At 48.3% G+C, this 24,647-nt stretch overlaps 6 protein-coding genes and 1 non-coding gene across 7 annotated transcripts; 1 reads left to right on the forward strand and 6 right to left on the reverse strand.

Annotated features, from left to right (window-relative positions):
• Nucleotides 1–554: 554 nt before the first annotated feature.
• On the forward strand, nt 555–8,167 carry RhiXN_07814 (ion transport domain-containing protein; the record flags this gene model as incomplete). Its single annotated transcript, XM_043327630.1, has 28 exons — nt 555–1,303; nt 1,368–1,520; nt 1,585–2,179; nt 2,226–2,308; nt 2,365–2,417; nt 2,477–2,811; nt 2,865–2,965; nt 3,024–3,223; nt 3,286–3,536; nt 3,593–3,760; nt 3,813–3,930; nt 3,981–4,018; nt 4,080–4,301; nt 4,354–4,520; nt 4,572–5,624; nt 5,671–5,901; nt 5,962–6,005; nt 6,062–6,326; nt 6,375–6,514; nt 6,571–6,589; nt 6,643–6,690; nt 6,737–6,848; nt 6,900–7,079; nt 7,129–7,448; nt 7,502–7,568; nt 7,617–7,912; nt 7,970–8,037; nt 8,091–8,167. The coding sequence occupies 28 exons, from the start codon at nt 555–557 to the stop codon at nt 8,165–8,167; spliced, it is 6,153 nt and encodes a 2,050-aa protein (XP_043183015.1).
• A 373-nt stretch (nt 8,168–8,540) lies between these two features.
• RhiXN_07815 (eukaryotic translation initiation factor 3 subunit A) lies at nt 8,541–11,886 on the reverse strand (the record flags this gene model as incomplete). Its single annotated transcript, XM_043327631.1, has 6 exons — nt 8,541–9,202; nt 9,254–9,286; nt 9,339–9,801; nt 9,863–10,672; nt 10,724–11,305; nt 11,356–11,886. 6 exons carry the CDS (start codon nt 11,884–11,886, stop codon nt 8,541–8,543), a joined length of 3,081 nt encoding a protein of 1,026 aa, XP_043183016.1.
• A 658-nt stretch (nt 11,887–12,544) lies between these two features.
• On the reverse strand, nt 12,545–14,560 carry RhiXN_07816 (NLI interacting factor-like phosphatase; the record flags this gene model as incomplete). Its single annotated transcript, XM_043327632.1, has 6 exons — nt 12,545–12,848; nt 12,922–13,258; nt 13,324–13,944; nt 13,995–14,134; nt 14,184–14,486; nt 14,538–14,560. 6 exons carry the CDS (start codon nt 14,558–14,560, stop codon nt 12,545–12,547), a joined length of 1,728 nt encoding a protein of 575 aa, XP_043183017.1.
• Nucleotides 14,561–15,617: 1,057 nt separating this feature from the next.
• Nucleotides 15,618–15,711, reverse strand: RhiXN_12411. The gene has a single exon. It is a non-coding gene; the product is annotated as a tRNA-Gly (tRNA).
• A 1,156-nt stretch (nt 15,712–16,867) lies between these two features.
• RhiXN_07817 (metallo-beta-lactamase superfamily domain-containing protein) lies at nt 16,868–18,020 on the reverse strand (the record flags this gene model as incomplete). The annotated part of the gene is made up of 2 exons (XM_043327633.1): nt 16,868–17,700; nt 17,765–18,020. 2 exons carry the CDS (start codon nt 18,018–18,020, stop codon nt 16,868–16,870), a joined length of 1,089 nt encoding a protein of 362 aa, XP_043183018.1.
• Nucleotides 18,021–19,061: 1,041 nt separating this feature from the next.
• Nucleotides 19,062–20,767, reverse strand: RhiXN_07818 (epsin amino-terminal-like (ENTH) domain protein; the record flags this gene model as incomplete). Its single annotated transcript, XM_043327634.1, has 4 exons — nt 19,062–19,209; nt 19,269–20,401; nt 20,463–20,541; nt 20,607–20,767. 4 exons carry the CDS (start codon nt 20,765–20,767, stop codon nt 19,062–19,064), a joined length of 1,521 nt encoding a protein of 506 aa, XP_043183019.1.
• Nucleotides 20,768–21,343: 576 nt separating this feature from the next.
• Nucleotides 21,344–23,661, reverse strand: RhiXN_07819 (epsin amino-terminal-like (ENTH) domain protein; the record flags this gene model as incomplete). The annotated part of the gene is made up of 7 exons (XM_043327635.1): nt 21,344–21,550; nt 21,602–21,654; nt 21,708–21,915; nt 21,980–22,804; nt 22,857–22,934; nt 22,999–23,136; nt 23,326–23,661. The coding sequence occupies 7 exons, from the start codon at nt 23,659–23,661 to the stop codon at nt 21,344–21,346; spliced, it is 1,845 nt and encodes a 614-aa protein (XP_043183020.1).
• Between the last annotated feature and the right edge of the window lie 986 nt (nt 23,662–24,647).

Genomic DNA, 24,647 nt, shown 5'->3' on the forward strand with positions numbered 1-24,647 from the left:
TATTAGTAGTACTGAACTCCATTATACTGAGATTTGACGCAAGCCAGTTCAATTCACGGTTTCCGACTCGACTCGACGCAACTCAAATCAAAGCCGAGTACCTGGGGGACATCTTCGTGTAGATCGCGTCTATTTATATGGCCTATTCAAGCGCCCTCGGTTCACGCCGGTGCCGTACCAGACACCTACGGGCGTTAGCGCCGTGATTTAACCTCGGTGGGCGCTACTGATCCGCGGATGAGAAAGCGCCAGGATACCGCGTTCGCTACGGCGCCCCGCATCCGCTGAACTACTGTAGACTATTGGTTGTGTAACAGTACGTGAGCAGTCGCTTCGTTTCGCGAACTCGAAATCTTAACGTAAGAGTGTGTCAGAATTGCATGTGGTTGGGATAGTTCGGAACGTGTTATCCAAGACTTGTATAGGCTCAACGATCTCTCTATCATAACTCTTTTACGGCGGATTTGCAGGCACGTGTAGTATTGGGACGATTTGGTGAGCAGGAGCCATTTGGCTTGTGTTTGTTGATTTACAAGTATGTACAGTAGGAGCGTATGGCCCCACCTCGTACCCCCACTAGAGATAGGAGTCCGCAGCGGATAGATACTGGTGTTGTAGCTGTCTCTAATTCCGTCCAGCCGTCTCCGGTTGGTCCGCGTACCAGCCCTGAGGAAGGCCTGTCTCGGCGCACAAGTTGGAACAGAGCAGTCAACGACCCACTCGGACTATACGCCTCTCAGCACGACTCGCTTCCAGGCCACCACGACGCTGAAAGCATATTCGACGAGCCAGAATCTGTTCACCCATACTTCTCTCGTCAATCCATCCAATCTGAAGTATCGTTTGATTCCCCAACACTCGATCCAGTCGATGTAGACGACCACACTCGGCTTACAGATGCTGCAGCTCCGCATTGGCGCGGAGACTCGGCCGAGGATGAAGGTCAGAGTGCAGCATGGGGTGCGGTTCCCTCCACATCGCGCCGTTCTCCTGCTTCTCCTATGCGAAGCGCGACCTTGAAGGCCGTATCCAAACATCTCCGTCGTGTCAGTCTCCGAGTAGTCAACTTGGCAGGAGTTCAACTAGAAGACAAACCTATGCCTCGCACCCCCGAACGTGAGGATGTGCCACGACCATTCCCTGACAGGGAACAGGGAGAGCCTATTTCAGAGCCCGTGCCTCCTCCTGAACCCGAGGACGAACTTGACCGCAGCCAGCATATGCAGCTGCGTGGAAGGACGCTTGGTATGTTTGGCCCCGAAAACGGGCTACGAAAGGCGATGAGGGCTACTTTGCTATGGCCGTAAGTATTACACCCACTATAGCACATCGCCATTTGATATTTCCCTGCTGACAACCCTTGCAAGAGGGACAGAGCCAATCATCCTCGTCCTTATTTTCGCAAACGCGGTATTTCTGACCACCCAGGCGTGGAGATCAGTTTACGTTCACGAACGTGTAGATGGTTATTTCAAGACTTGGGAAGATTACGGCTTGTTCGTCCTGTTTTGCATTTTCACGTAAGTGCCTTTGGACAAGTACGACATTATTCACTTTACTCATAATTTATCATCATCGATTCAGTGTGGAGATGATAGCCCGCATTATCGTATCCGGATTTGTACTAGACCCAGAAATCAAGCCTTCTAGCGTCGGCCAATGGCTGCGAGACCTTGCACCAGGCGACAACTTTGCAGCTCGCGCACGCTCTGTCCGTCGCAAGGTATTTGAACAACGCGCTCCCTATGCGCAACACGCAGTTTCAGATTCCACGACCGCCCTGTCTGAGAAGTCGCCCAAGGCTACGCTCACCTTTGCTCTGGCGTCCCAAGTCGGTGTTGCGTCTGCCCATGCATCCCGCTCTGATACCACGGCTCGCCCCGGGCAACCGCACCCCCAACATATTCAGTCCCAGAGCGGCACTTGGTACTTGCATCATGCTACCGACACACCTTTTCAAATCGCTGTCGCTCGCCAACGAATTCTCTCAGAGCAGAGCAGCACGTATTTGCGCCACTCGTGGAACCGGACCGACTTTGTGGCCGTATGCTCGTTTTGGATCATGTTTGGCTTAGCGATTTCTGGCAAGGAGAACCAGCCGAATATGCACTTGTATGTGTTTAGGGCTCTGAGTGTGCTGCGTACTGCTAGGTTGCTGGCTGTAACCAAGGGCACATCGGTGAGTGTGATGGCTGGGGCCCGAGATAGCTGCTGATGAATTGTAGACTATTATGCATTCACTGAAACGAGCAGGTCCACTACTCACTCGTGTCACCCTCTTTGTTCTTTTCGCAATCATTCTCTTTTCGTAGGTTCACCCCGTCGCTCTGCCGCTCTCACTCCGGTGCTGATACGATATATTAGGATCGTCGGCGTCCAGTCATTCAAGGGCAGCTTCAGACGTACCTGCGTTGTCGGTTAGTTATATGCGCCCGCCTCATCCGTACGTCATCTCATATCTACTAACGCACCGCAGCCGACTCGATAGCCGATATTGGCGGTGAAAACTCGATCGCGTTATCCCAAAACTGCGGCGCATGGATAGACCCCGCGACGCTTCTCCCAGCCGGATACGTCGACTCTGACGGAAACCGAACCAACGAAGCCAAAGGATTCACATGCCCTTTGGGCCAGATCTGCGTCGAGGCCGCTCAGAACCCGCAAAACGGCACCCAGGCTTTTGATAATTTCTTTTTGGCGTCCATGCAGGTCGTTATTGTGGCCTCGGTCAATACGTGGGCTCCGGTCATGTATCAAATGATGGATACCGATTTTTACTTCTCATTTGCTTTTTTTATCGTTTGCGTACTTGTGAGTGGTGGTTTGTCCCGGAGGTTTTATCGGCTTTATCATGGAGTTTCTAGGTTCTGAACTTTTGGCTTATCAACTTGTTCGTCGCTGTGATCACGAACATGTTTGGAGCTATCCGCACTGAAACCAAGAAGAGCGCTTTTGGTGCTACCGAGTGAGTGAACAAGCGAGTCGTATCACATCGATGCTCATCTATCCGCCCGGTTGCATAGCTCAGATCAAACTAACGAAGAGGAAGAAGAAAAGACGGGTTGGTCAGCCAAGGGGAAACGCAAAAGGGCGCCAAGTTTTATTCGCAAGTGTTACGAATGGCCTCCTGTTACCTATTTCTGGGTGGCCCTGATTGTCGTGAGCTTTGGGCTTCAAGCTTCCAAAACGACTGATTCGTCGCCTGAGTATTTGGACAAGCTGGGTGAGGGATTTGTCTTTGGCCTGTGCTCGTCAATACCAAGCTCATTTCGTATGATATGCCAGACCAAGCTGAGTTCATCCTAACCATTGCATTTGATGTGGACATTATATGGCGGGCTCTCGGGTACCTTCCGCAATGGAGAGACTTTTTCATGAAGAAGAATAACAATTTGGATCTGGTACTTGCTATCGGATCATCGATTATTCAAATTCCCGCTATCAAGCACTCGGAGGTCTACCCGTGGCTCACGATCTTCCAGCTCGCCCGATTTTATCGAGTCATTTTGGCGGTGCCGCGTATGAGACCGTTACTTGTGCGTAGTCTTACCTTGCCGCTAGTGGTCATCCATTCTTACCAGAACTGCAACAGCTTCGTGTGTTTGGGAATATGACTGGTTTGGCCAACATGGTTCTATTCCTCATATTGACCAACTATATCGCGGCCCTGGTTGCGATACAACTCTTGCGTGGAGATTTACCGGAAGATACGGACATGAATTACTCTCAGATTCCTTTGAGCTTTATTGGGATGTATCAGGTACGATTCGTCGGCTAATTGGTAAACTGAATACTAAATAGTTGTCGTGTAGATCTTTTCGTCTGAAAACTGGACGGATGTTCTATACAATGCTACAGCATCCGAGGTTCAATTTAAACAGACGATCATTGTGGCGATCTTCTTGTGTGGATGGTTCTTTTTTGCTAATTGTATGTGTGTGGTGTTTATGGTCCCGTTTCCGTTTACTTACTCGAACCAGTCATCTTATTGCAAATGTTCATTGCTGTCATCAATGAGGTGAGTTCAAGCTTTAGCATACACAAAGCTTTTGCCGATGTGTTGCTACCTTTTGACATAGAACTTTGATGTTGCGGAAGAACAAAAGCGCGAGGAACAGCTAGCGGCCTATCAACGAAAAATTCAACCTCGAGTTGCTCGTCTGGAATGGATGGAGAAATGGAATCCGTATCGATTCTTCAAGTCCGAGTCCACATCGACAGCAACGGGCGGATCTGGTGTGAATAGGAACAAATCTATGCTTCAGCGCATCCGTCGTTCCAGAACACATGCGCGCAAAGCCGTGAGTGGATGTCGATTCTTTCGCCTGGCTCTGCATCTGACATGGGACTTAGTCGTATCATAGTGACTTTGACGAACCCAAAGGATTTATTGCCATACTTAGGAAGTTCTTTGCGCTTGATCCACCCGAGTCCGAGGATGTGCCTATGCAGAATATCCGAAAGCGCCGGCCTACACTCACCATACTGGGAGATGAGACTGTGGAACTGGAGCGTCATTTGTGAGCTGCGCGCATATATCGCACTACCGCTGCTGACTGTTCGATCCATAGAGAAATCCTTTCCGCCACTAATCCAAACGATATCCCCGACGATCGAAGGTTCGAGCGAGAACAACGGTCCAGAAAAGCCGAGTTTATTCGTGCCCACCCTACATTTGATAAGACATTTTGGATCCTATCTCAACAAAACCCATTGCGCAGGTTTTGCCAGATGCTAGTAACACCCTCAAACGGGGATAGAATTTACGGCCGGCCTCCTTCCCCTGTCCCTCAGGCTATTTTCCAACTTGTGATCATGCTTGTGGTAATCAGTGGTATAGCGATTGCGGCCGTCGCCACTCCAGTTTACCGCCGAGAATACTTTAGGGACCGTGGTGGACGTGTTCATCTGGCTTGGTTCGATATTGCCGAAGCAACTTTTGGGCTTATACTAGTTCTCGAGCTGGTCATCAAAGTCGTGGCCGACGGATTCATCTTTACACCAAATGCCTATGTTCTCAGTGTTTGGAACTTGGTTGATCTTGCTATTTTGGCTGCTCTACTCTCAAACGTAATCACTTCCCTGATTATCATTGGAGGAATTAGTCGACTTACTCGGTCCTTGAAAGCCTTTCGCGCCCTGAGATTGATCACGCTGGTGGGCAGGATGCGCGAAACTTTCCATTCAGTCATGTTTGCTGGAGCGAATCGGATATTTGAAGCCGGAATGCTGGCCATGCTGTACATGCTTCCCTATGCGTGCTGGGGCCTTAATATCTTTGCGGGAAGGTTCTACCTGTGTAACGACGAAGACGCCTCTGGAAAAGCCGAATGTGTTGGCGAATATATGAGTTCGCCGGTGGATGATAGCCTTGGATTTCTTGCCCCCAGATCCTGGGACATTCCGTCCCCATCGACCACTTTTTCATTTGATACTTTTGGATCGTCTCTACTTATCCTATTCGAAATTGTGTCGCTCGAGGGGTGGATTGACGTACTAGTTGTTGCGCTGGGCCTGAAAGGAAAAGACGAACAACCAGGACACAACGTTGCACAAGTCAATTCGATATTTTTTATGGTCTACAACTTGATGGGAGCCGTCGTTATTCTCACACTCTTTGTCAGGTAAGTCTTAAATTGCTAGTAGCTATTCGTTTCTCACATCGAGTAGCATTATCATTGGCAACTTCTCATCTCGCTCCGGAATGGCTTTGCTGACGACCGAGCAACGTCAATGGATTGACCTCCAAAAGCTGATCAAACGACAAAGGCCGGCAAAACGCCCTAAAGTCCGCCCTCAAGGCGTCTTTCGAGAATGGTGCTACGACCGAGCCGTACGGAAACACGGTTTCTGGGCCAGATTCATGACAGTATTCTATGTATTCCATATTTTGGTCCTAATGTATGTGGTATTATCGAAACTGCCAGTGTGTGATATCCTTGTACTGACCTCGCTGGGTAGGTCCCAAACGTTTAGCAACTCAATCCTTGACAATTTTTTCCGGAGTAAGTTTTTAGCACCGAACCTGAGATGGTGAACTGTCGTCTGACAGAGGTGTTAGATGCTGTGTTTTTATTCCTCGCTCTCGTTTACGCTCTGGATATTTTTATTCGGCTTTCTGGACTAGGATGGAGAAGCTTCAAAGGCAATGGCTGGAACCTATTCGATATTGTCGTCGTTATTGGGAACTTTGCTACTGGAATCCCAATAGTGTTCGGATCACAAGGGTTTCTCATCGAACAGCTACAAAAGCTGTTCCTCGTCAGTATTGCATTCAAGCTGGTTCAGAAGAGTGATAACCTCAATCAACTTTTCAAGACTGCAGTGTAGGTTGATCAATCTTCAACGTATGTTATATTAATTGGTTCAACTAGAGCATCTCTTCCTGCCATCATGAATTTGTTCTTGCTCTGGTTTACATTGTTTATCTTCTATGGGATTATATTCATGGAAGTCTTTGGACTGACGCGGTGGGGTGGTGCCGAGACTCACAACCAAAACTACTCAAGCCTTGGTGAGTGCATCCACTTGAACTCATTCGTAACCATGCCAATTCTCTGACCCATTTAGGGAATGCACTATTGATGCTGTAAGTGCCATGCTTGACCTATTCCGCATATAGTCCTCAGACCGTCCATCCAGGGCATTTATGAGCACTGGAGAAGGCTGGAATGAATATATGCATGACTAGTAAGAAATATTTACGATTTTTATGCGCACTCTCATTCTTTTTTAGCACCGTGGAGTATCCAAGATGTCAGAATTCCTCTCCGATAGAGCCCGATTCTGATTGCGGTTCGGCGGCCTGGGCATATTTCTTGTTCATTTCGTGGAACATTTTGAGCATGGTTTGTGCTGTCTTAATATCTGGCCTACCGAGATCTAACAATGGGCCTCAGTACATCTTTGTCAACATGTTCACTGGTGTGGTAGTCGAAAACTTCAGCTACGTTTTCCAATTGACTGGTGAAATGTCAATTTCTCGAGAAGAAATGCGTGCATTCAAGAAGGTGTGGGCTGAATTCGACCCAGACCGGACAGGATTCATCTCTCGCAGATCTCTTGTGCCATTTTTCTCGGTATATCAATTGCTTTGAAACGATTGATTAAAACTGACCTCTAAAACAGAAACTGCGGGGGATCTTCGAAGTCCGTCTCTACCCGGAATCGCTGAGTCCTCAGGCATTGGTGAAGGCAACAAAGATGAATAATCCATTGGCATATCGCTCAACTATTACTGGAGAAGAAATTCCGGTGCCACTGAATATGAGGCGCCTGAATTCGATGCTCAACGGCGTGGACTATGCTGAAGTTCGAGCCCGGCGTCAAACGTACAATAGACTTTTCTATGAGGCTCGAATTCTGGAAGAGGATCCTGGGATTTCTTTCACAAATATGTTGTTACTTTTGGCTCATCATAAACTAATTGATGACAGCAAGGCATTAAGGTAGTTATCATTTTGGTCCAAGTCCCATCCTGTACTTATCCCCGGTACTCTAGGGTCGAGGAAGCTTACCGCCGGAAGATAACCACTGACCACGTTACAGAACTGGTCAATCTTGACCGGGTAAGGTCCTTGTTGAAAATGGTCTATCATCGGAGAAATTATCTTCAGGCCCGAGAAAAACTAGAGGCAGAACGCCGTGTCAAGAGTGGAGTGCCTGCAATTGTTGTTGAGGATCTACCAAGCTCGCCACCCCCGACGACTTCGAGAGACATTGCTGGAGGACTCAGTTCACCTATTAACTCCCCGCGACAGAGCTTCGAGAGACATAGTAACCATGATCACACTGGTTATTTTGGACGAATAGGAAGTGCGCCAAATTCACCCATCACCTCGACCCCGATTCCAGGTCATCAACGCCAAATCAGCGACGCAAGCATGCTTTCAGCGGACATTACATCCAGTCCGTAAGTAGTATTTAGTTATATGTACCTTCGTAAATCGTACTAGTGGTCACGTTACAGCACTGTGGCTCCCCGATATTCTCAAGATCAATCCGCCTCCGTCTCTCGCAGGCCGTCTGTATGGGGAGGTAAGGGCCTGCCCCTGTTCAAAAGCTCCTCCCAACTAACTTATGCCGCCCAGATATTATTCAGGCCGCTGGGGAGAAGAAAGACGAAGAACCGTCAATTCGGCGCTCGAATTCCCAATCGACACTTTAGTTCTCTGCTTCGGACTCGGATATTAGCCTTTCGGTAAATTATACATTCGTAGAAACAATTCGGTCCACACTGTATAGGGTATTTCAATAAATTATTATGTGATTATCCATACATATGCTGTACAATAATTAGTTAGACGACTGCCCAGATATCAACCTTTGGAACACGCGAATCTCCGTCTCGTCCTTTAATGTTTTTCTATTTACCGGATCGTGTACTGAAGGAGTACGCATACGTCGATTTTGAAGAGCGTATCCTAAAGAAACGTTCGAAAACACACGGCCATGCATAGATCAATGCCACATGCAAGTACATACAAAATGATAGTTGGACATATTTATACGTTCACACAAAAATATACTATTCGTTCAGTTTATGATCGACCAGCCGAACCAAACCCGCTACCTCTGCCTCTACTGGGGCGCCATTTCGCCTGAGAAGGCACTGTTTGGAATCCGTCGTTATCGGTCGCTGGGGTCGATGGTTGTTGGTCGGGTGTTGATGATGGGTTGGGAGATCCACCAGTGCCCGCGGCTGCAGCTGCGGCCCTGGCAGCTTCACGCGCACGCCACCCACCAGCCGCCGGAGACGCAGCAGCGGCAGGGGAAGGAGACCCGGGGCTTCCGGTGGAAGCAGGAGGCTCTGCTGCTGCCGCACGGCGACCAGGAGGTACCCACTTTCCGCCTGAAGCTGCGGGAGTTGATGGTGCACTCGGTGGAGTACTGGCAGAAGCGGATGCTGCTGCCTTGCTACGCCATGCACCAGCTCCCGAATCGGCACCGTTTGGCCTTGGTGAGGCTGTTCCTGCTGTTCCTGCTGTTCCTGCCGCTCCTGTCGTTCCTGTTGCCCCTGGTGTTCCTTGCCCGCGACGGCGCTCTTCGCGACGTTTCTCAGCTTCCTCTTCATACTTGAGTTTCGCAAGGGCTGCCTCTTGCTCTTTGCGCCTAGCTTCCAATTGTGTCTCGCGCTTGGCAGCAGCAGCAGCGGCAACAGCTTCTTCCTCGGCGCGTTTGGCCTCTTCCTCCGCACGTCGTGCTAAAAATGGTTGTTAAACTCAATACTCAACTAACATATAAGTATACTCACATTCCTCCAAGCGAGCCTGCTCCGCAGCACGTTCTAATAAAATGTTTAGCCTAAATTAGTTGGGTCAATAATCAAGTTAACTCACGCTCTTCCTCCTTTTTGCGAGCTTCTTCGGCCAGGCGAGCCTCCTCCCTTTCTTTGAGAACCTTCTCTCTCCTAGCAGCTTTAGCATTATCAATTTTCTCCTTCATTTCGGCCTTCTTCTTCTGAAGCTCCACCTCACGCTGTCCGGCAATCTTACGCCTGAGATCGTTATAGTCATTCATCATTCTCGCTAGCCGTTGCTTAGTCTCTACAGCCTCACGATGAGCCTGCTCGGCGTTCGTAATGGTCGCGATGTTCGATGCTTCGTGAGCGGCCTTGTCGTCTGCCTGCTGTCTCTCGTAGTCCTGCTCGAGAAGGGGAATCTCAGCTTTGCGAAGCGCACGTTCGATATGATCGACTCGTTTCGAAATAATACGCTGCTTATCGTTGAGCTCTTTCTTCTCGCGGTCGATCTGCGATACTTGGAGTTGGATGAGTTTTGTAGTATCCATCTCCTCGAGTTCCTATTCCCGCACAATTTTAGTGTTGACTCCGTCTATAATTTTTTTTAAAAAAGGTACTCACCACATCGTTGATTTTAAGGTTACCCCGAGCCTTCAGTTGCTCGGCAAGCTTCCTCGCTTCTTCTTTACGCACATTTTCGATCTCCTTTTGAACACGAGCCCTCTCCTTCTCGCGGCGCTCCTGTTGAGCACGGTGTTCTTCTTCGAGTCGCTCTCGTTTAACAGTGTCTGCCCGGCGACTAGCCTCCTCGCGTTCCCGGCGCATTTGGAGCTCGGTTGCGAGTTCTCGTCTACGTGCAACAACAGCGCGCTGGATTAGAAGCCTTCGACGATCTTCCTGAGCCCCTTTGACAAGAGCTGCGAACTTCTCGGTAGCGGATTCCTCGGCGGAGGGTGGAGGTGCGATTTTGAGTAGGGATGTATGCAGCGCACGAGCGAGTTCGGAAACACGAGTACGTGGTAGGGACTCCTCAACAAATGTGACATTTCCCTCAATATGTTCGACCAATACACGAAGTTCTCCCCGCTTAGCGCACCCCATCACGAAAAGCTCAATTCGTTCGGGGGTGTATGGAGCTTCAGAATTCAGGCCCGGTGTATCGGGAGTAATGTTGGCGTTGAGGGGCGCAACCAGTTCATAGATGTGTGAAGTGCGGACAGAGCTGTAGACTTCTGAGAGTTGTGTAAACAGTCGCGAGAGAACGGCACGGTGGACAAGGGGTAAGTAGGGCGCATATGAGGGGTCTTGGGCAAGTTGTGCCACAATAGGAGCGACGGATTCACAAAGTGTCAAAGGCTGGAATGTAACCTCGAGAAGATTATGCAAGGAGCGGACAGAAGCAGGAGATAATTTCAAAGTGTTACGAGCGAGCTATCATAATTTATTAGTATTCAGCTAAACGCGCTCCCAAGTTCAGCTTACCGCATCCTTTAATAGGCCCGCCCTGGTCGGAGGTTTGGATAATCCGAGGAGAGCAGTTAATCGAGTATTATTGCGACGACTGGAAGAAGATTCTTCCTCACTCTCGACCCCTACGGGGACAGCGAGTGCGCTGACCAAAACCTGACCAGCCAACCTACTCATTTCCTCTTCTGTCTTCCCTCCCCCACCAGCAGCGCGAAGCACAGAATAATATCGGGCCCACGCAGCTGCATGGAAGAGCGCATTGCCACTGGTCAAAAAGATCTTCGTAAGCTTTTCATAGTAGTTGGCCATCATGGCAGGTCGTGGTGCCTTCTTCGCCATGGTAAGCAGGTTGTGAATATCCTCAACCGAACGGAATGCTTCTTGCCAAAGCTCCAGTTCCACACTAGTATTGAGCTGGGCGAACCGAGTATCAAGATGCCTTTGAAGCGTGTCTGGGTCGGCGAGGTTGATTGAATAGGCTTGGTTGACATATTTCGCGACGTTGGCAAGGTGCAGACGCAAGGTTTCGCAAAGACGACGGAACTCGACCTTACGAGTGTGTTTCAGGCAGAACCTGAAGGCTTGTGCAGCGATTTGCTGGAATCATGGTTTGAGTATAATAGTGGCAAGTTAGCGCCCATTCCTACCTGATAAATGGCTTCCAAGCGAGCATTGTTCTTGAGAGTCTCCAATGCTGTACGGTAGCTTTCCCATAAAAACTTCAACCAAGGCGTAACAAGGGCGCGGTCAGTGCGATCTTTATTTTGGTCCCCACTGACAGCACTGAGGAGCACATTCTCGGGAGTCTCTGTAGCTTCAAGATCATCGACATCATCAACAGCCACCAGCTGATCGGCCTTCTCTTGTGCCTCTTGAACCTTGGCATCCGCGAGTTGGATAAACTTTTTAACGACACTCTCGATGCTTGCAACTGAGGTATTTTGGGCAATATTTTTGTACTGCATCAACCCCTCCTTAGCGGTGCGTCCCTTGCGAAGATCGACGCAAAGCTCCAGGAATCGGAGAACGATAGGTTCCAGAGAAGCCAGAGGAGTGGTTCTGAAACGTTTCGACGAGAACATTTCGGTAAGGGATTGCAGGGCAGCCGATTGTTGTCCAACAGAGATGAGGCCCTCGGCCTGTTTGAGGACCGCCTCTGGCTTGGTATAGGGAGCCATTTTGGATGAATTAAATTCTTTATTGCAGGAACCAAAGTCTATACCAAAGTTAGACACCTGAAGATACAAGAGGGGGTACTCACCGATCCGTGACGGTATTCAAGATATTGCTCGTTGTAATGCGAAGCTCTTTTGGATTTAACGCTGGTAAATTTACTCCGAAGTACGGAGCTCACTTCACTCACAGACACTGGTCGTTGGATAATTGTTGCCTCGAGGCTGCGATCAAACCGAATAAGTGTCTATGGGCTATCATACACAATCACTACTTGAGCTTACATGTGTCTCAGAGTACAATCCTGACACCTCCCAATGAAATTATCGCACGAATAATCGTGGGCAATGGGTTAGGCGTTGGCGGCAAGTCCAAAAGATCTGAGATTGATGATTCCAAAATTTGACCATACTTTAGGGCCGGCCTTCCCTTCTTGCCTTGAACATTTTATCATTCGACTGAGCTGGTAATCGCATTTCGGCACTGTTATCCCATCAGCAATAAAACTATCTTCGCAAAACGTTGCACAAGATTCTCTTCATTCTCAACCGAAATCGTACAGCTCTAATCATACACCCACATACACTTGGGCCAAGGCAATTCAGTCCAGAGCTATCAAAGCATTTGGTAGAGGATTAACAAATACAATAGAAAATAACAGTGCTAAATATCCACTTCGACTCCAGCTTCGGGTTCAATTTTGCACTCTTTTAGCGCTAACAATCCCCGTCGGACCCAGTATGTGTACGTATCCCGGTCCTGAAACCATAGTTTCGTTTCCGGCTTTCCGTCTGTAAAGAAAGGATATGGATCGTTTGCACTGAGCGGATGATCTATAGGATATGTAGGTTTTTGGCGCGTACGGTGGCGCCTGCGCTTGGAAGGCTGGGACGTGGGGGCTTCGTCGGTAGAAAGGGAATCGTGGAAATGGCGGCAGGATCGTCCTCTATACTTCTGGGTTCGGGGCCTGAATTAAATCCTTGGTTATGGATTGGCATGTGTGCCTCAGGTTCGTCGATCGTTCCTATTTCCTCCTCTACCTGCTCTGCTGAGGACGCAAGAGGCGAATCCGCTCTCGGTAAATCGGGGCGAGGTCTTTTGGGCTCGATTGCTCAGCACCAATCAAGGAATCCGATGATCGTTTTATAGGAATCGCCTGTAATGTTGCCTGGTCTCTATCGTAGCCAGTATCTTGTAACCTTCCGTCGGAATCTCCCCGTCGATCCTGGTTGTCCTGCAGAAATAATGCGGCTACCTTCTGCATTTCTTCTTCGTTGGGACGCATACCCCCTGCTTTCATCCACCCGACAAGACTTGATTCATAACGTATCGCATCCAACACGCCGATAACCGCAAGAAGTGATTTGTCGTATGGGGCTGCACGCAGGTGTTTGTACATTTTACTCCGATTGTTTTGACCTGTGAGTTAAATTGGACATAACTGCGTGCAAGAATTGGCAAGTACTCGCCTTCGCTTTCTGTGAACTTGCCTCCCATATCTCTACCACCCTTCTCTATCAGACCGTCAGACTCTTTGCTATCTTCGTCAATTCCGGTTTCCAGTGTCATCGTTTCAGCATTAGCCAGTGCTTCGATCGCTTCTTGCCGTCTCACGTCCCGAGCTCGAAGATCCGCGGTGTACTCTGGTAGTGTCAAATGATTGTACGGTTGAAGATGCGCCTTTAGTGCACTGTCGTCGAGTAGTAATGAATTTAGAGCAGAGTATGGCCCGACAGGAAGCACAGGTTGTACAGCGCCAGCATCTGGATCTATACTCGATAACCCAGGAATTGGATCGTCTTTTTTAACCTCTGGAATTTCAAAGTATCCAGTTCTGTCAGTCTCACTGTTCTCCTGGACTGATTCGGGCATGAGTTGCAAGCTGGTATATATCATGGTTTTGGACTCGGGAGGAGGTTTGGAGGGGTCGTAGCCAGGTATAGAAGTCGGGTCGTCTGTTAAAATCGCCATAGGTGGAGGAGGCATAATCTTTACCGGTGGGGGCAACCCAGGAGGAGCGCCCCAGATAATGTCAAGGTCTTTTATGGTTTGTACTTTCTGCGCTGGATATTCGATTGTAACTCAGTAAGACCTCACCAGCGAAACAACTTACTATAATGTTCAGGTCGAAGCCCCAGCGTGTCTCGGGCCCATATGCCGACTAATCGATTGCGGTCGGGCCCGAAGAATGACCCCAGCATAGAATGAACGCTATGAGGCTGTGCAGATGACCATACCATCACATCCAAATGACTGAACAAATGTCAGTTTGACGAAAGCAAGTAAAATTGCTCGAGCTTACCTCCCCTCTCTGAACATGTACTCCTTAAACGTCTTCGAGAATGGACGAGGCATTACAGTTCGCGGGCCACTATAAGATCTTGGAGAACGTAAAACAAGCGTGCCATTTAAGTCAAGAACCAATAATTTGCGCGACTCAGGTTTATCGCTGTCGGATAGTAATGGAACGGATGGGATCTCCGAAAGCGCAAGATATTCGGCAGAGGGCGGCAGGGGAACAAACTCCGGCGGTGGCTTTCGATATCGCTGAGGTCGTCGTGTGTATGAGTTAACGGTGGCCATTCCAGCGGTGTTGTGGAGGAAGCTAAAGCCACAGTTACTAAATCGGCACATTGGTCACGTTAGCCGCTCTCACCGTATATAGCCGGACCCGGACATGCCGAAAAGCTGGCTTCGTTTATGCCAGTTCTCTTCTCGTGTTTTCTGTCACCCTTGTACGTTTTCTTTGTATGCGTGTCTGCTTTAATTCAGCCTTCTTATCTTCCTTTTGTCGGGCAGTTCATTTTCTTCGCATGTAACTTCGGCTACGGTTGTACTGAAAATGTATTCAAAAAGCTTTGGTCACGTGGCTTTGTCCTCACCCATTTTGGATCATCGCTACACGAGTGCACATTGTTTTCGTACTCTCTTGAAGGAATAAACGTGATATTGACTCTTTGGATCACCTTTTCAACCCAAAAGTACTTACCGGGGCCCCGAGATTTAATAAGAAATCCCATCCCTTACGAAAGTCTTTGATTCTTCATAGTACTTATTAGTAGTTTTGCCGTGGAATGCCTTGTATCTCGGGCCTTGTTCGCATCTGTAAAATCTGAACTCCTTCAAAGAACCCCGCATACTCGACCTCTATGAAGCTTTTTTTTATTTGGCCAGTCAATTTCTATGTTTGTTAGATTGCGTCACGCCCTGGCACTTGATCAATGGTATATACAAGGTATATCGTATATTTGGTTCTATACACTTTTTGCCTCAAGACTTAGACATTTGTGAGAAATTTTGCTAAGCACTATGTATGCATATAAGACAATTAAGAAGGGAATATGCTGCAGGGAAATTGAACCCCCGCCACAAAGAGTCATTTATTCGATTTGTCTCATCGATTCTTGAAGGAGGATAGGGTGAGGTGCGAACTAATGGAATCAATAAGTATGTATGCGCTGTCGGATAGACACAGAGAATAGTGGTGTGAGCTAGGGAAGGGAAATGATATGAAGAGAGGGCCGCTGGGATCGCATTAGCTTGTGGGCGAGAGTGCAGCCGTGACCTCGCCAGCTCCGTGCCACACCATACATGTTTAATAAGTATGCTTCCTGCAGCAAACTAATTCGAAGTATAAAATCCACTAAGTCGTGCGTCGCAGCTCTTGAAAGCATGCGAGGTCGCCCCTCGCAATTTGCAAGCCAGTGTAAACAAAATAAATCACTGAAAAAGGAAATACGCCGTGAGGGAATCGAACCCCCGCCGCTTGCTGCCGTGGCTGTGGATTGAACAGTGGAAGGCAAGCATGATAACCATTTCACCAACGGCGTCGTGAACGCAGCAACGAATAATACAATTCCTAGTCTGTAACCTTTCTTAGTCGGGCTGTGTTTATTATTGCCCATTTTCTATCCGTTTGTTACCGCTCCCTGTGTCTAGTCATCCCGATCACAAACACATTTAAATGCGTGACTCTTGAGTGAATATAGACTTGTATTGCCACAAAGCCGGAGATGAGTAAAAAGCTGTAATACGCTCTCCTACAACATAAAGTTAAAGGCCAAGAGTACCCAAAAAAGTGCACGGGTCTTTCAAGGTCACCAGTCACAATGTTTACATAAACAAGAAGAGCCCATATATGTATATAGTTGGTAGTCAAACAATAACATAAAAGAGCACCTGTAGCGCGTATAGAGAGGCATTACGCATAGAAGGTGCACAGAGAGATCATGGTATAGGTAGCGCATATAATCCGAGTCATGTGCAAATTAATGCATAATCATTAGTGTACATCACTCACGGGCACTTTCTTTCTTTCTTCCCACTCACCACTCCGCTCTGTGGCTAGGAAGGGTGGCCACCCAACTTGAAAGCCTCTCCTGCATCCTGGCGCTCGGGTAGGAAAGACTGGGGCCCCGGTCTTTCTTACCGGCAACCTTAGCCACCCTTTCTCCCTACTGTTCTCTTCCTAGTTTACATGCAGCATCACTCACTTTACTTCATGACGCATACCTATAGTACTCCTAGTCATCCGTCCATCGCCCCCCTCGCAAACCAATAATACAAATCAGAATCAGCTCGTTTGAAACAATCTAAACACTATAAAAATATTGTCAGCCATTGGCAGCAAGTTCTATTGACTGCAATTTCGATAGGACACTGATGTTTATTTGGCTGGTGGATCACCAATCTTACATATAGTCTGTCAGTTAAGCTCATGAGGCCCACTATCATGGCAAGCCCCCTTGATTGGATAACCTGTCAAATCCTGGGCACTTGACCACTTATGTCCAACGTTTTCATGCATATATACTAATCGAAGAGCTGCATGTTGAATCATTTGGCACGATTATCGCTATAATCAAAGTCCGTCAATCTCAGGCTGAAGAGGTATATTGAAATAGAATGGTGTTCTCAATACAAGAATCATAGTGCCTGTGCAGTATAGTAGTAAATCCAGGAGATAAATAGAACATTATACCCGGCTTAGTCTTGTACTCCATCGTTAAAGTCTTTCACAAACATCCAAAGACTTTTTTCCTTGTACCCCCTAAGCTTCCAGTCATTGAGTGGCTTTGGAAAAAAGTCGATAACGTCTAATAGTGACGAGTCATGTGCGATCACCGTGAAAATATTTTCGTGACAATCAAAATCTGTTGTTTTATCAACGCTCTTCTGGGTCTCCACAGGGTCACCCATAGCTCCAGCGCCAGTACGATAGAACGGCTCGGTCGCGACGTGTTTAGGATGAAGATTCAGCAGAACCGACCCAAGGCACACTCCTGGTCCCCCCGCGAGCTTTCCTGGAAGCGGGTTCGGATCAATTGAGTCTGGGAGGGGCAGGTACTTGGTTGGCCGTAATTCTCCAGCGTGATGGCATACATCTCCTCCCAACAGGACAAATGTATCGGTAGTAGTCCGCGCTAGCCCGCAAATATGTCCGACTGCATGTCCAGGCGAATCGAGCAAATAGAAACTTCCGTCTCCAAAGTAATCAAAAGCGCGGAATTGGCCAATACGAAACTCGGGAGATTTTTCGAACGAGATTTCGACAAGTTCTCGATCTTTGTATGCGCTTTCGAGAATCGATGAATTGGGATCGGTCGGATAGCCAGGAAGCATAGTGGCCTTGAATCCGGGTCCGACAGTCAAAGTTGTAGTCGATGGAAAAAGGGATGGGTCGCCAGTATGGTCCCAATGATGATGAGACCAAATAATAGAATTAATGGAGTCTAGAGGGATCCCGTGCTCTATCAGGATATCAGAGACGTTCTTGGTAACCGAGACTTCAACGCCTGATGTACGAACGAGGTTTACCACTAAAGACAACATATATCCCAAGCGTTACTTTCGAAAAATCCTCGACTTGAGGAAAGCACTTACTGCTAGGCGCCGTGTCTTCCCACTTTTGTGGAACGCCCATGTCAAATAAAACCTTGGCTCCAGATTCATGTTCGATCAAAAAACTATATGCAGGCCCAGAGAAGAACTCGTGCCCTTTGATAACTGACTCGAAGAACATGGTGGTAGGAATTTTTCCCATCCGGGTGGTCGTATCGATGACACTCAGCTTGACAACATGGTCGGATGCAGGAATATTTAGTGGAGGAGGTGCAACGGGACTGGGGAACTGAGACATGTTTACTGTGAATGACCATCCTAGCAAACATAAGTGCTCGTTTATATATGGGTCCCAGCGTGGGACTGAAACTTTAGGCCACTCGACAGGCTGACCGAGTCATGCTAAGCTAAGTCGCGGGAGTACCAGCGCGAAAGTGACGAAATAGCGTGTAGCTACGGCGCCCCGAGAAGCATAACACAATTGATTTCATCTGCACTAATCAAAATTATGACCGATCCGGGACCGGAAATAGTTGTCCGACACGGGCTCCCTATAGCTTTCCTCTGACTCGAACTCAGTATCACTCTCCCCTTCCGCACAGGTAGGGTTACGTACCATAGGCTACCCGGCGTACATTTGTAAGATTCATCAGGATCAAGAATTCCCGCACCAACTCTCGTGCCCGAATGTGGTGGGTATGTACTCGAGTGACTCGCCGAATCCGGTAGGATCATCCGACATTGTTAACTTAGTTTTCTGCCTCGAGTCACGATATAGAATTTGCTAACGATCACCACCTTTGAGTTTGGCAAGATTTTAATTCATCAGGTTCCGATTATTTCACTACGTCATGGCTAGTATATTGCCAGTGTATAAGTGTCCATTACAAATCTTTCGCGCCGCTTGTACATCTATCAAAGGTTCTACAGTCAACCCCCGGTTTGGGACCGAGGATCTGACTACGACCGCGCATGACAAGTTTGAGGTGCAGGTTTTTCTTCCATACAAATGTTTTCCCGCCATCTTTATCAAAATCGGATTAGTATATATACGTAACTCTCCCCTCCTGGCGTCTTCTTATTATGGAAAAAGCAAGTGCACCCCTTGCAATTGCGTCATAATCTAGATTTTGGCTCTCACATTCTCATTCATAATTACAAAAGCGCGATTAGATTTGTGTATAACTGCTTACTTCACCCGATTCGAGCGATACTAATACCATACTGAAGAGGGAGAAACAAAAAGATAAAAGGAAAACAACAACATGGCATAGAAATAGCACCTATTATATTCCTCTCTGGTACGAGTCGACAGCTGCACAGAGCTCCGTGACAACATCTACACGGTAAAGAATGGTTGTTCGTTTTGCTGCTGCTGCTTATTGAACGGATTGTGCCCAGTTTGCTGGGTGGCAAGCCGCTGGGCGGTTTGACCATGCCCGAATCGCAACTGACCAATATTTCCGAATGTGTCCATTCCGTCCTCCCTAATTAGAAAAATAAAAGCTGTGAGCGAGAATAAAGCAAGGTTGAGATAGAAACGGACCTGTTGGCAATCAAGTTGGCGAGATGAGAGTTGGCGCCATCGTTGGCAGGTGTACGACGCGAGTTTGCAATCGTGTTCCCCTGGGTAAGCGGAGAGGGAGAGGATTGCTGCGCGACTATTGGGCTCGGTCCGGAAGGGAAAGGTGACATGGATGGGGCTGGAGCTTGTACAGGTGGGCTTTGAGGAGCACCTCCTCCCATCATCGCGAATGGATTATTCGACCCGTACCCGGTAGGCTGAGCCATCAACGGGCTTTGCATTTGTTGCTGCATTAAGAACTGTTGCTGTTGCTGTTGTTGCTGAAGCATGAGCTGTTGGCGATTCCATTCTTCTTGCTGGGCCTGGAGCAGTTGTTGTTGCTGCTGTTGCTGTTGCTGTTGTTGCATCCAAGCCTCCTGCTGGGCTTGAGCTTGAGCTTGGGCCTGAGCCTGAGCCTGCATCGCCTCCCATTCGGCTTGCTGACGCAAATACTGGTCTTGCATCGCTTGCTGCTGGGCCTGCTGCAGATACGGATTGAAGGATGTAAACTGCGGTTGCAATTGCTGTTGCTGAGGGGCCGCGTTGAAATCGATCAATAAATCGCCACCAGCATTTGCATTTGCCGACGAACTAGGACCAGCCTGATCGTCAAACAGCGCGCCACCATCTTGAAGTGCGCGCTTTCGCGCAGCCTCTTCCTGCTCGGAGAGAGCAATCGCCTTGGCCAAATCTCGCTCCTCTCCCTGTCGGCGTTGTTCATCGACAAGAGTGCGTTTACTGGCCTCGATCGCACGACGCATTTCGTCATCCTCCTTGGTCTTGCTTCGAGAGGCACCAAGCATCTGCTGCGCTTGTGCCCTACGCCTATTCTCATTCTCCGCATCATCTTCGGTATCGAACTCTCCCGTGCCGCCTCGGACCATGCGATCCCTCATAGAAGCACGCGACCGGCGCTCTTCTCGTAAACGAGCGTCATCCATGAGCAGGTTGGTGATGTCCTTGGCCTTCTGACGAACATTGGCGCCCTGATCCTTGCCGTACTCGTCGACGTACTGGAACTCTTTGAGTGTCTTGATTACGTAGAGATTATCCTTGAAGTAAATCACTGTGTTCTCGGAGCCAGCGTGCAAGCAATAATCAAGGACGGTCAGAGCCTGCAAACGCATCGATGATATCAGGCCAAGGTCATCCCGATACGACTGAACGTAAACAAACCTTGAACACATGCCTCCAGTTCTTTCCTTTGTCGTTCAACCTTTTGTCAAGCATTTCCATGATCTCGACGAAATCGTTTCTAGACGAAAAAAAAAATGTTGAGCACTTGTTTGTGGGTTTGTGGCTACACGAAATGAGACTAACTGATTATACGTCATTTGTGCGATATCGTTCATCTGCGTGCCAGAAGGACCCCATGGGTCATTGGACGTCGCGTCCCGCACCTTGGCTTGAACATCTGAGTAACCCTTGGTATAATTCTTTGCCACGCGGAGGGCACCCTTTCCTATGTGTTGCAACGACATGTTGGCTAGCTAGAACGTCCTAGGTGGAACGGACTCGGGACAGTTGCGAAAAGAGATAACCTCGGAAACGTCAGCAATTCGATAAACCGGCCAGACAATAGAGAGTAATATAAAGTAATCCGATTAGAAAATGAGACACCAGAGGCGACACTGGTAGACGACGAGTGTGGGACTGTGCAAGAACAGCGGTGGAGGCTGCGCTTCTCAGTCGCATCATCATGATTATGTAGGCACACACGACCAAACAAACCAAACCGGGTTGTGCCTTAGCTGCGCGTTGCCAATTACAATATTAACCAAACAATCACATCGCATACGAGATATATTTTCACTACATTTGATTCGCATACTGTCCCGCAGGAACATCCGATACAACATGCAATACGCCAAAAATACATGGAACAATAACCAGCATACTTACAAACAACCATAGTATACGCACCCTTTTTTAAAGAACGGGTATCCCACCCCACGAGCCTACGCACCCCTTTTCACCATCCGATCTCGACCCCCAAATCGTCTACCACCCCAAACCCCGTAAAAAAAAATACGTAGAAAATAACAGATTTGCGCCCCTCAAAGGTATCCGGACGCAAGTGCACCCCACACGGCAGCTCCGGTCACAAGCGCACTAACGGCAGGATTGATAGTGATACGTGAACGCTTCGCTGGCAATGAACTAGTGGTCGGCGCAGGAGCAGCCACGAGGGCAGGAGACTGAGCACGCCCTGAATCGACTTCCTCCTCCTCGTCATCGGTGCGTTTGCGCTTTTGGCCCTGCTGCTGTGTCCTCTTTAGTAAATACGCGACTAACCTGGGATAGATAGAACTCACATATGACTTAGGAGCTTCGTATCCAACACGAACTCTCAAAGCCTCAATGCTAGCTATACAAATATTAATATCAGCAAGTCATCTCGTGGTTGCGAGAAACACTTACAAGACAACTGGACCAGCATATCCAAAACCGCTGTTCTGTGCTCGCCCATCTCACCATCCCCAACAGATGAAAGCTGCGTCATCATATTCTCAATATTGGCGATGCGGCTGGGGATATCCTCTACAATAGCCTCGGTAGGTGACGACTCGGCAGCGACCACCTCGGCTTCTTTCTCCACGAGCGATTGCTTCAATTCGGCGATCTTGTTCTGAAGAAATTAAAACGGCACTGATCAGATGGGTTAGGGATAAGGCTGTAAGCGCTGTATTTACCTGAGCCACATCCAACTCTGCTTTAAGGATGCGCACCTCCTCGGTTGTTTGCGACTCGTAGTTGACCTGGACGTTGGGCTCTTGAACACTCTGGTAGTGGTCGGATTCTAAATGCACTTGGTTCTGGGCGTCTTCATGCGGCCGCACAGCCTGCGTCACTCCCTGATGATGGCCCAGACCAGATCCCGCTCGCATATCCATGCCTCCATATTCAAAATCCATGCCCGCGCCACGAGAAGACGTCTCGATATGATGGCGAGCAAAATCTGGTAGTGGAAGGGAGTTGTAAAACCCAACTTCGGGATATTCAAGGCAAGACAATGTTTCGATCCTGGGAAGTCTAGGGAGTGAGATAGGCGCGGGTGCAACGAGCTCCACAGGGCCCGTGATTAACCCATGCACAGACGGGTTGGCAGAAATTGGGGCAGGAGCAATGGGGTTGATTCCACCAGGCTGCGAAGGAGGCATTGCCACGAAAAGATCGGAACCGCCTAGTGCGCTAGCTTGCGCAACCACCTTCCCGGTATCCTCCTCGAATTCACTCTCAGACATGTCCGACCCAGAAACGGACTCTTCATCATACGGGCTTCGCGAAAACCCGAAACCAACACACTCAATGCCTTCGTCGGTGTCTGGTGAATCTTGGGACGATTTGGAGTCATCGCTCATTCCTGTGAGGTCGATGTGCTGATGAGGATCATATTCGAATACATCGGAGCGTGAATCCATTTCGTCTTCGTCCGAGTCTTCAACTTCCTCGTCTTCCGAATCAGACGGAATGCTGTATCTTCGTGGTGGTGAAGGTGGCGAAAGCAAGGACGATTGCTCCCTATCTACAAGTTAGTTTTATTGATATATAAATGTATGTGGCAAGCACATGCCTCGAGGCAATCCGGAAACGAATTCGGTCCGATTCACGGATGAAATTGATGGTTGCTAGCAGTGGCTCGTGTGCCTAAAAAGTGTGAGAAATACAATAATCAATATACAGAGTCAAGATTCCTAAGCGAAGCAAGTACCTTGTCGTCTTTGGTGACTGATTTCCCAAATTCGAGAACAAGACCGTCCGTTAGTTGGTACAATCGATTCGCAACAAGACGCTGGCCGTTAGACCTAAAGTACGTCCCGTGGTAGGACCCGATATCCATGACTTGTGGCTGTGGAACCGGGCATGAGTCAGTACGGATGATACACATACACCAACTAAATAAATAGCAATAATTTTTGGTAGCAAACATTATTCGAGCAGATAGGGGATGGCAATATGCGATCTCTAATCACAAATCACACCAAGACCGCGATTGCATTATGTCCACACCGAATCAACGTGCCCAAGTCTGACTCACAGTGTCACCATTGAGCATAATTTCCGCATGTTTGCGGCTCATAACAGGCGGGACCACGTCTGAACGCATAAAGGCATTCGCCACCCCAGAGGTGTCGGCGGGTTCTCGGCCCAAGTGTACAACGTTCCATTCACTACGGAAGAATGAGCGCTGAATAGGCTCTAGGCCAGCGCATGTGAATTTGATATCGATTCCGATAACTGCGCGAGTCACTCTCAGCAAGGAGGGAGAGACAGCGGATAGGATGGATGTACCTCGATTGGTATTTGGATTGCTCGATATCTCGTGTACTGACCCAAAAGTCGTTCCGCCAGCACCCATACCGTTAAAGTCCATTCCGATATCCAAAATGTGGCAATCACACAACAGGCGGTGGGAGTTGAGAGCAGGATGAGAGTAGATCAGCTGCAAACGCCCCAGACCATGCTTGCTATTTCAAATCAATCCAAAACACGAGCAAGCACATCGCCCGAATCGTCCAAATACAGTTTATGAATTGTATACATACTGATACATAAAATTCTATCTTGTTAGGCTGACTCCTCTGGCCTTGAGTAAGGGTGTGACAATACGGTCCCTAATATTATATATAGGGTTCAACTCTTCCTAAGAGTCTCCAACTTCCTTGAGGTACTCGCTTATTTTGGCAACCACTGCATATATGACCAAGAGCTCCAATCCCATATTTCAAATTACGGTTTCTACGACGGCTTATCGGTATATCACAGCCCTGTGGATTTAAAGAGCCAACTGACTGCGAGCCCCCGAGCTATGACATCACTTGCGTTTGCCCACTACTTGAAATTCCTCTTATTATACGTATGGATATATCTAATCCATTTGTCCAAATTACGTGGATCGAAGAGCGCGCAATACACCATTAGGTTGTTGAAATAAAACAGCGAGATCACCGCGAGGGGAAATTCACATGACTTCCTACATTTCAGAGATCGTTTTTAAGCCACACCACATTCTTTATCTCAAAACAATAATAACTGTTTCTCACGCATAGTACCCGAATGTTGATGAGCGAGCTCTTCGATTGCGTGGACGGTAGACGCCGAAGATTATCGTATCCGGATATACATTTCGCCGTAGGGTCGTGCATACAAATCACGAAGTAAGATCGAATAGGCAAAGATACCACTATTGATAATCATCTAACAGAAAGGGCCTCTCTTTGATCCCGGATGGTTTTACACATAACAAGGGTCACCTCAGGACAATGTTTCTAAACCAATACCTTTCAGCGACCCGGTATTGCTCGCGTCTAGACCGCATGATATCGCGCTTGACCTCTACGGTTTAGGTAGCGAGTAGAT

The sequence above is a fragment of the Rhizoctonia solani genome, chromosome 9 (assembly GCF_016906535.1).
Source record: "Rhizoctonia solani chromosome 9, complete sequence".
Taxonomy (NCBI): Eukaryota; Fungi; Basidiomycota; class Agaricomycetes; order Cantharellales; family Ceratobasidiaceae; genus Rhizoctonia; species Rhizoctonia solani.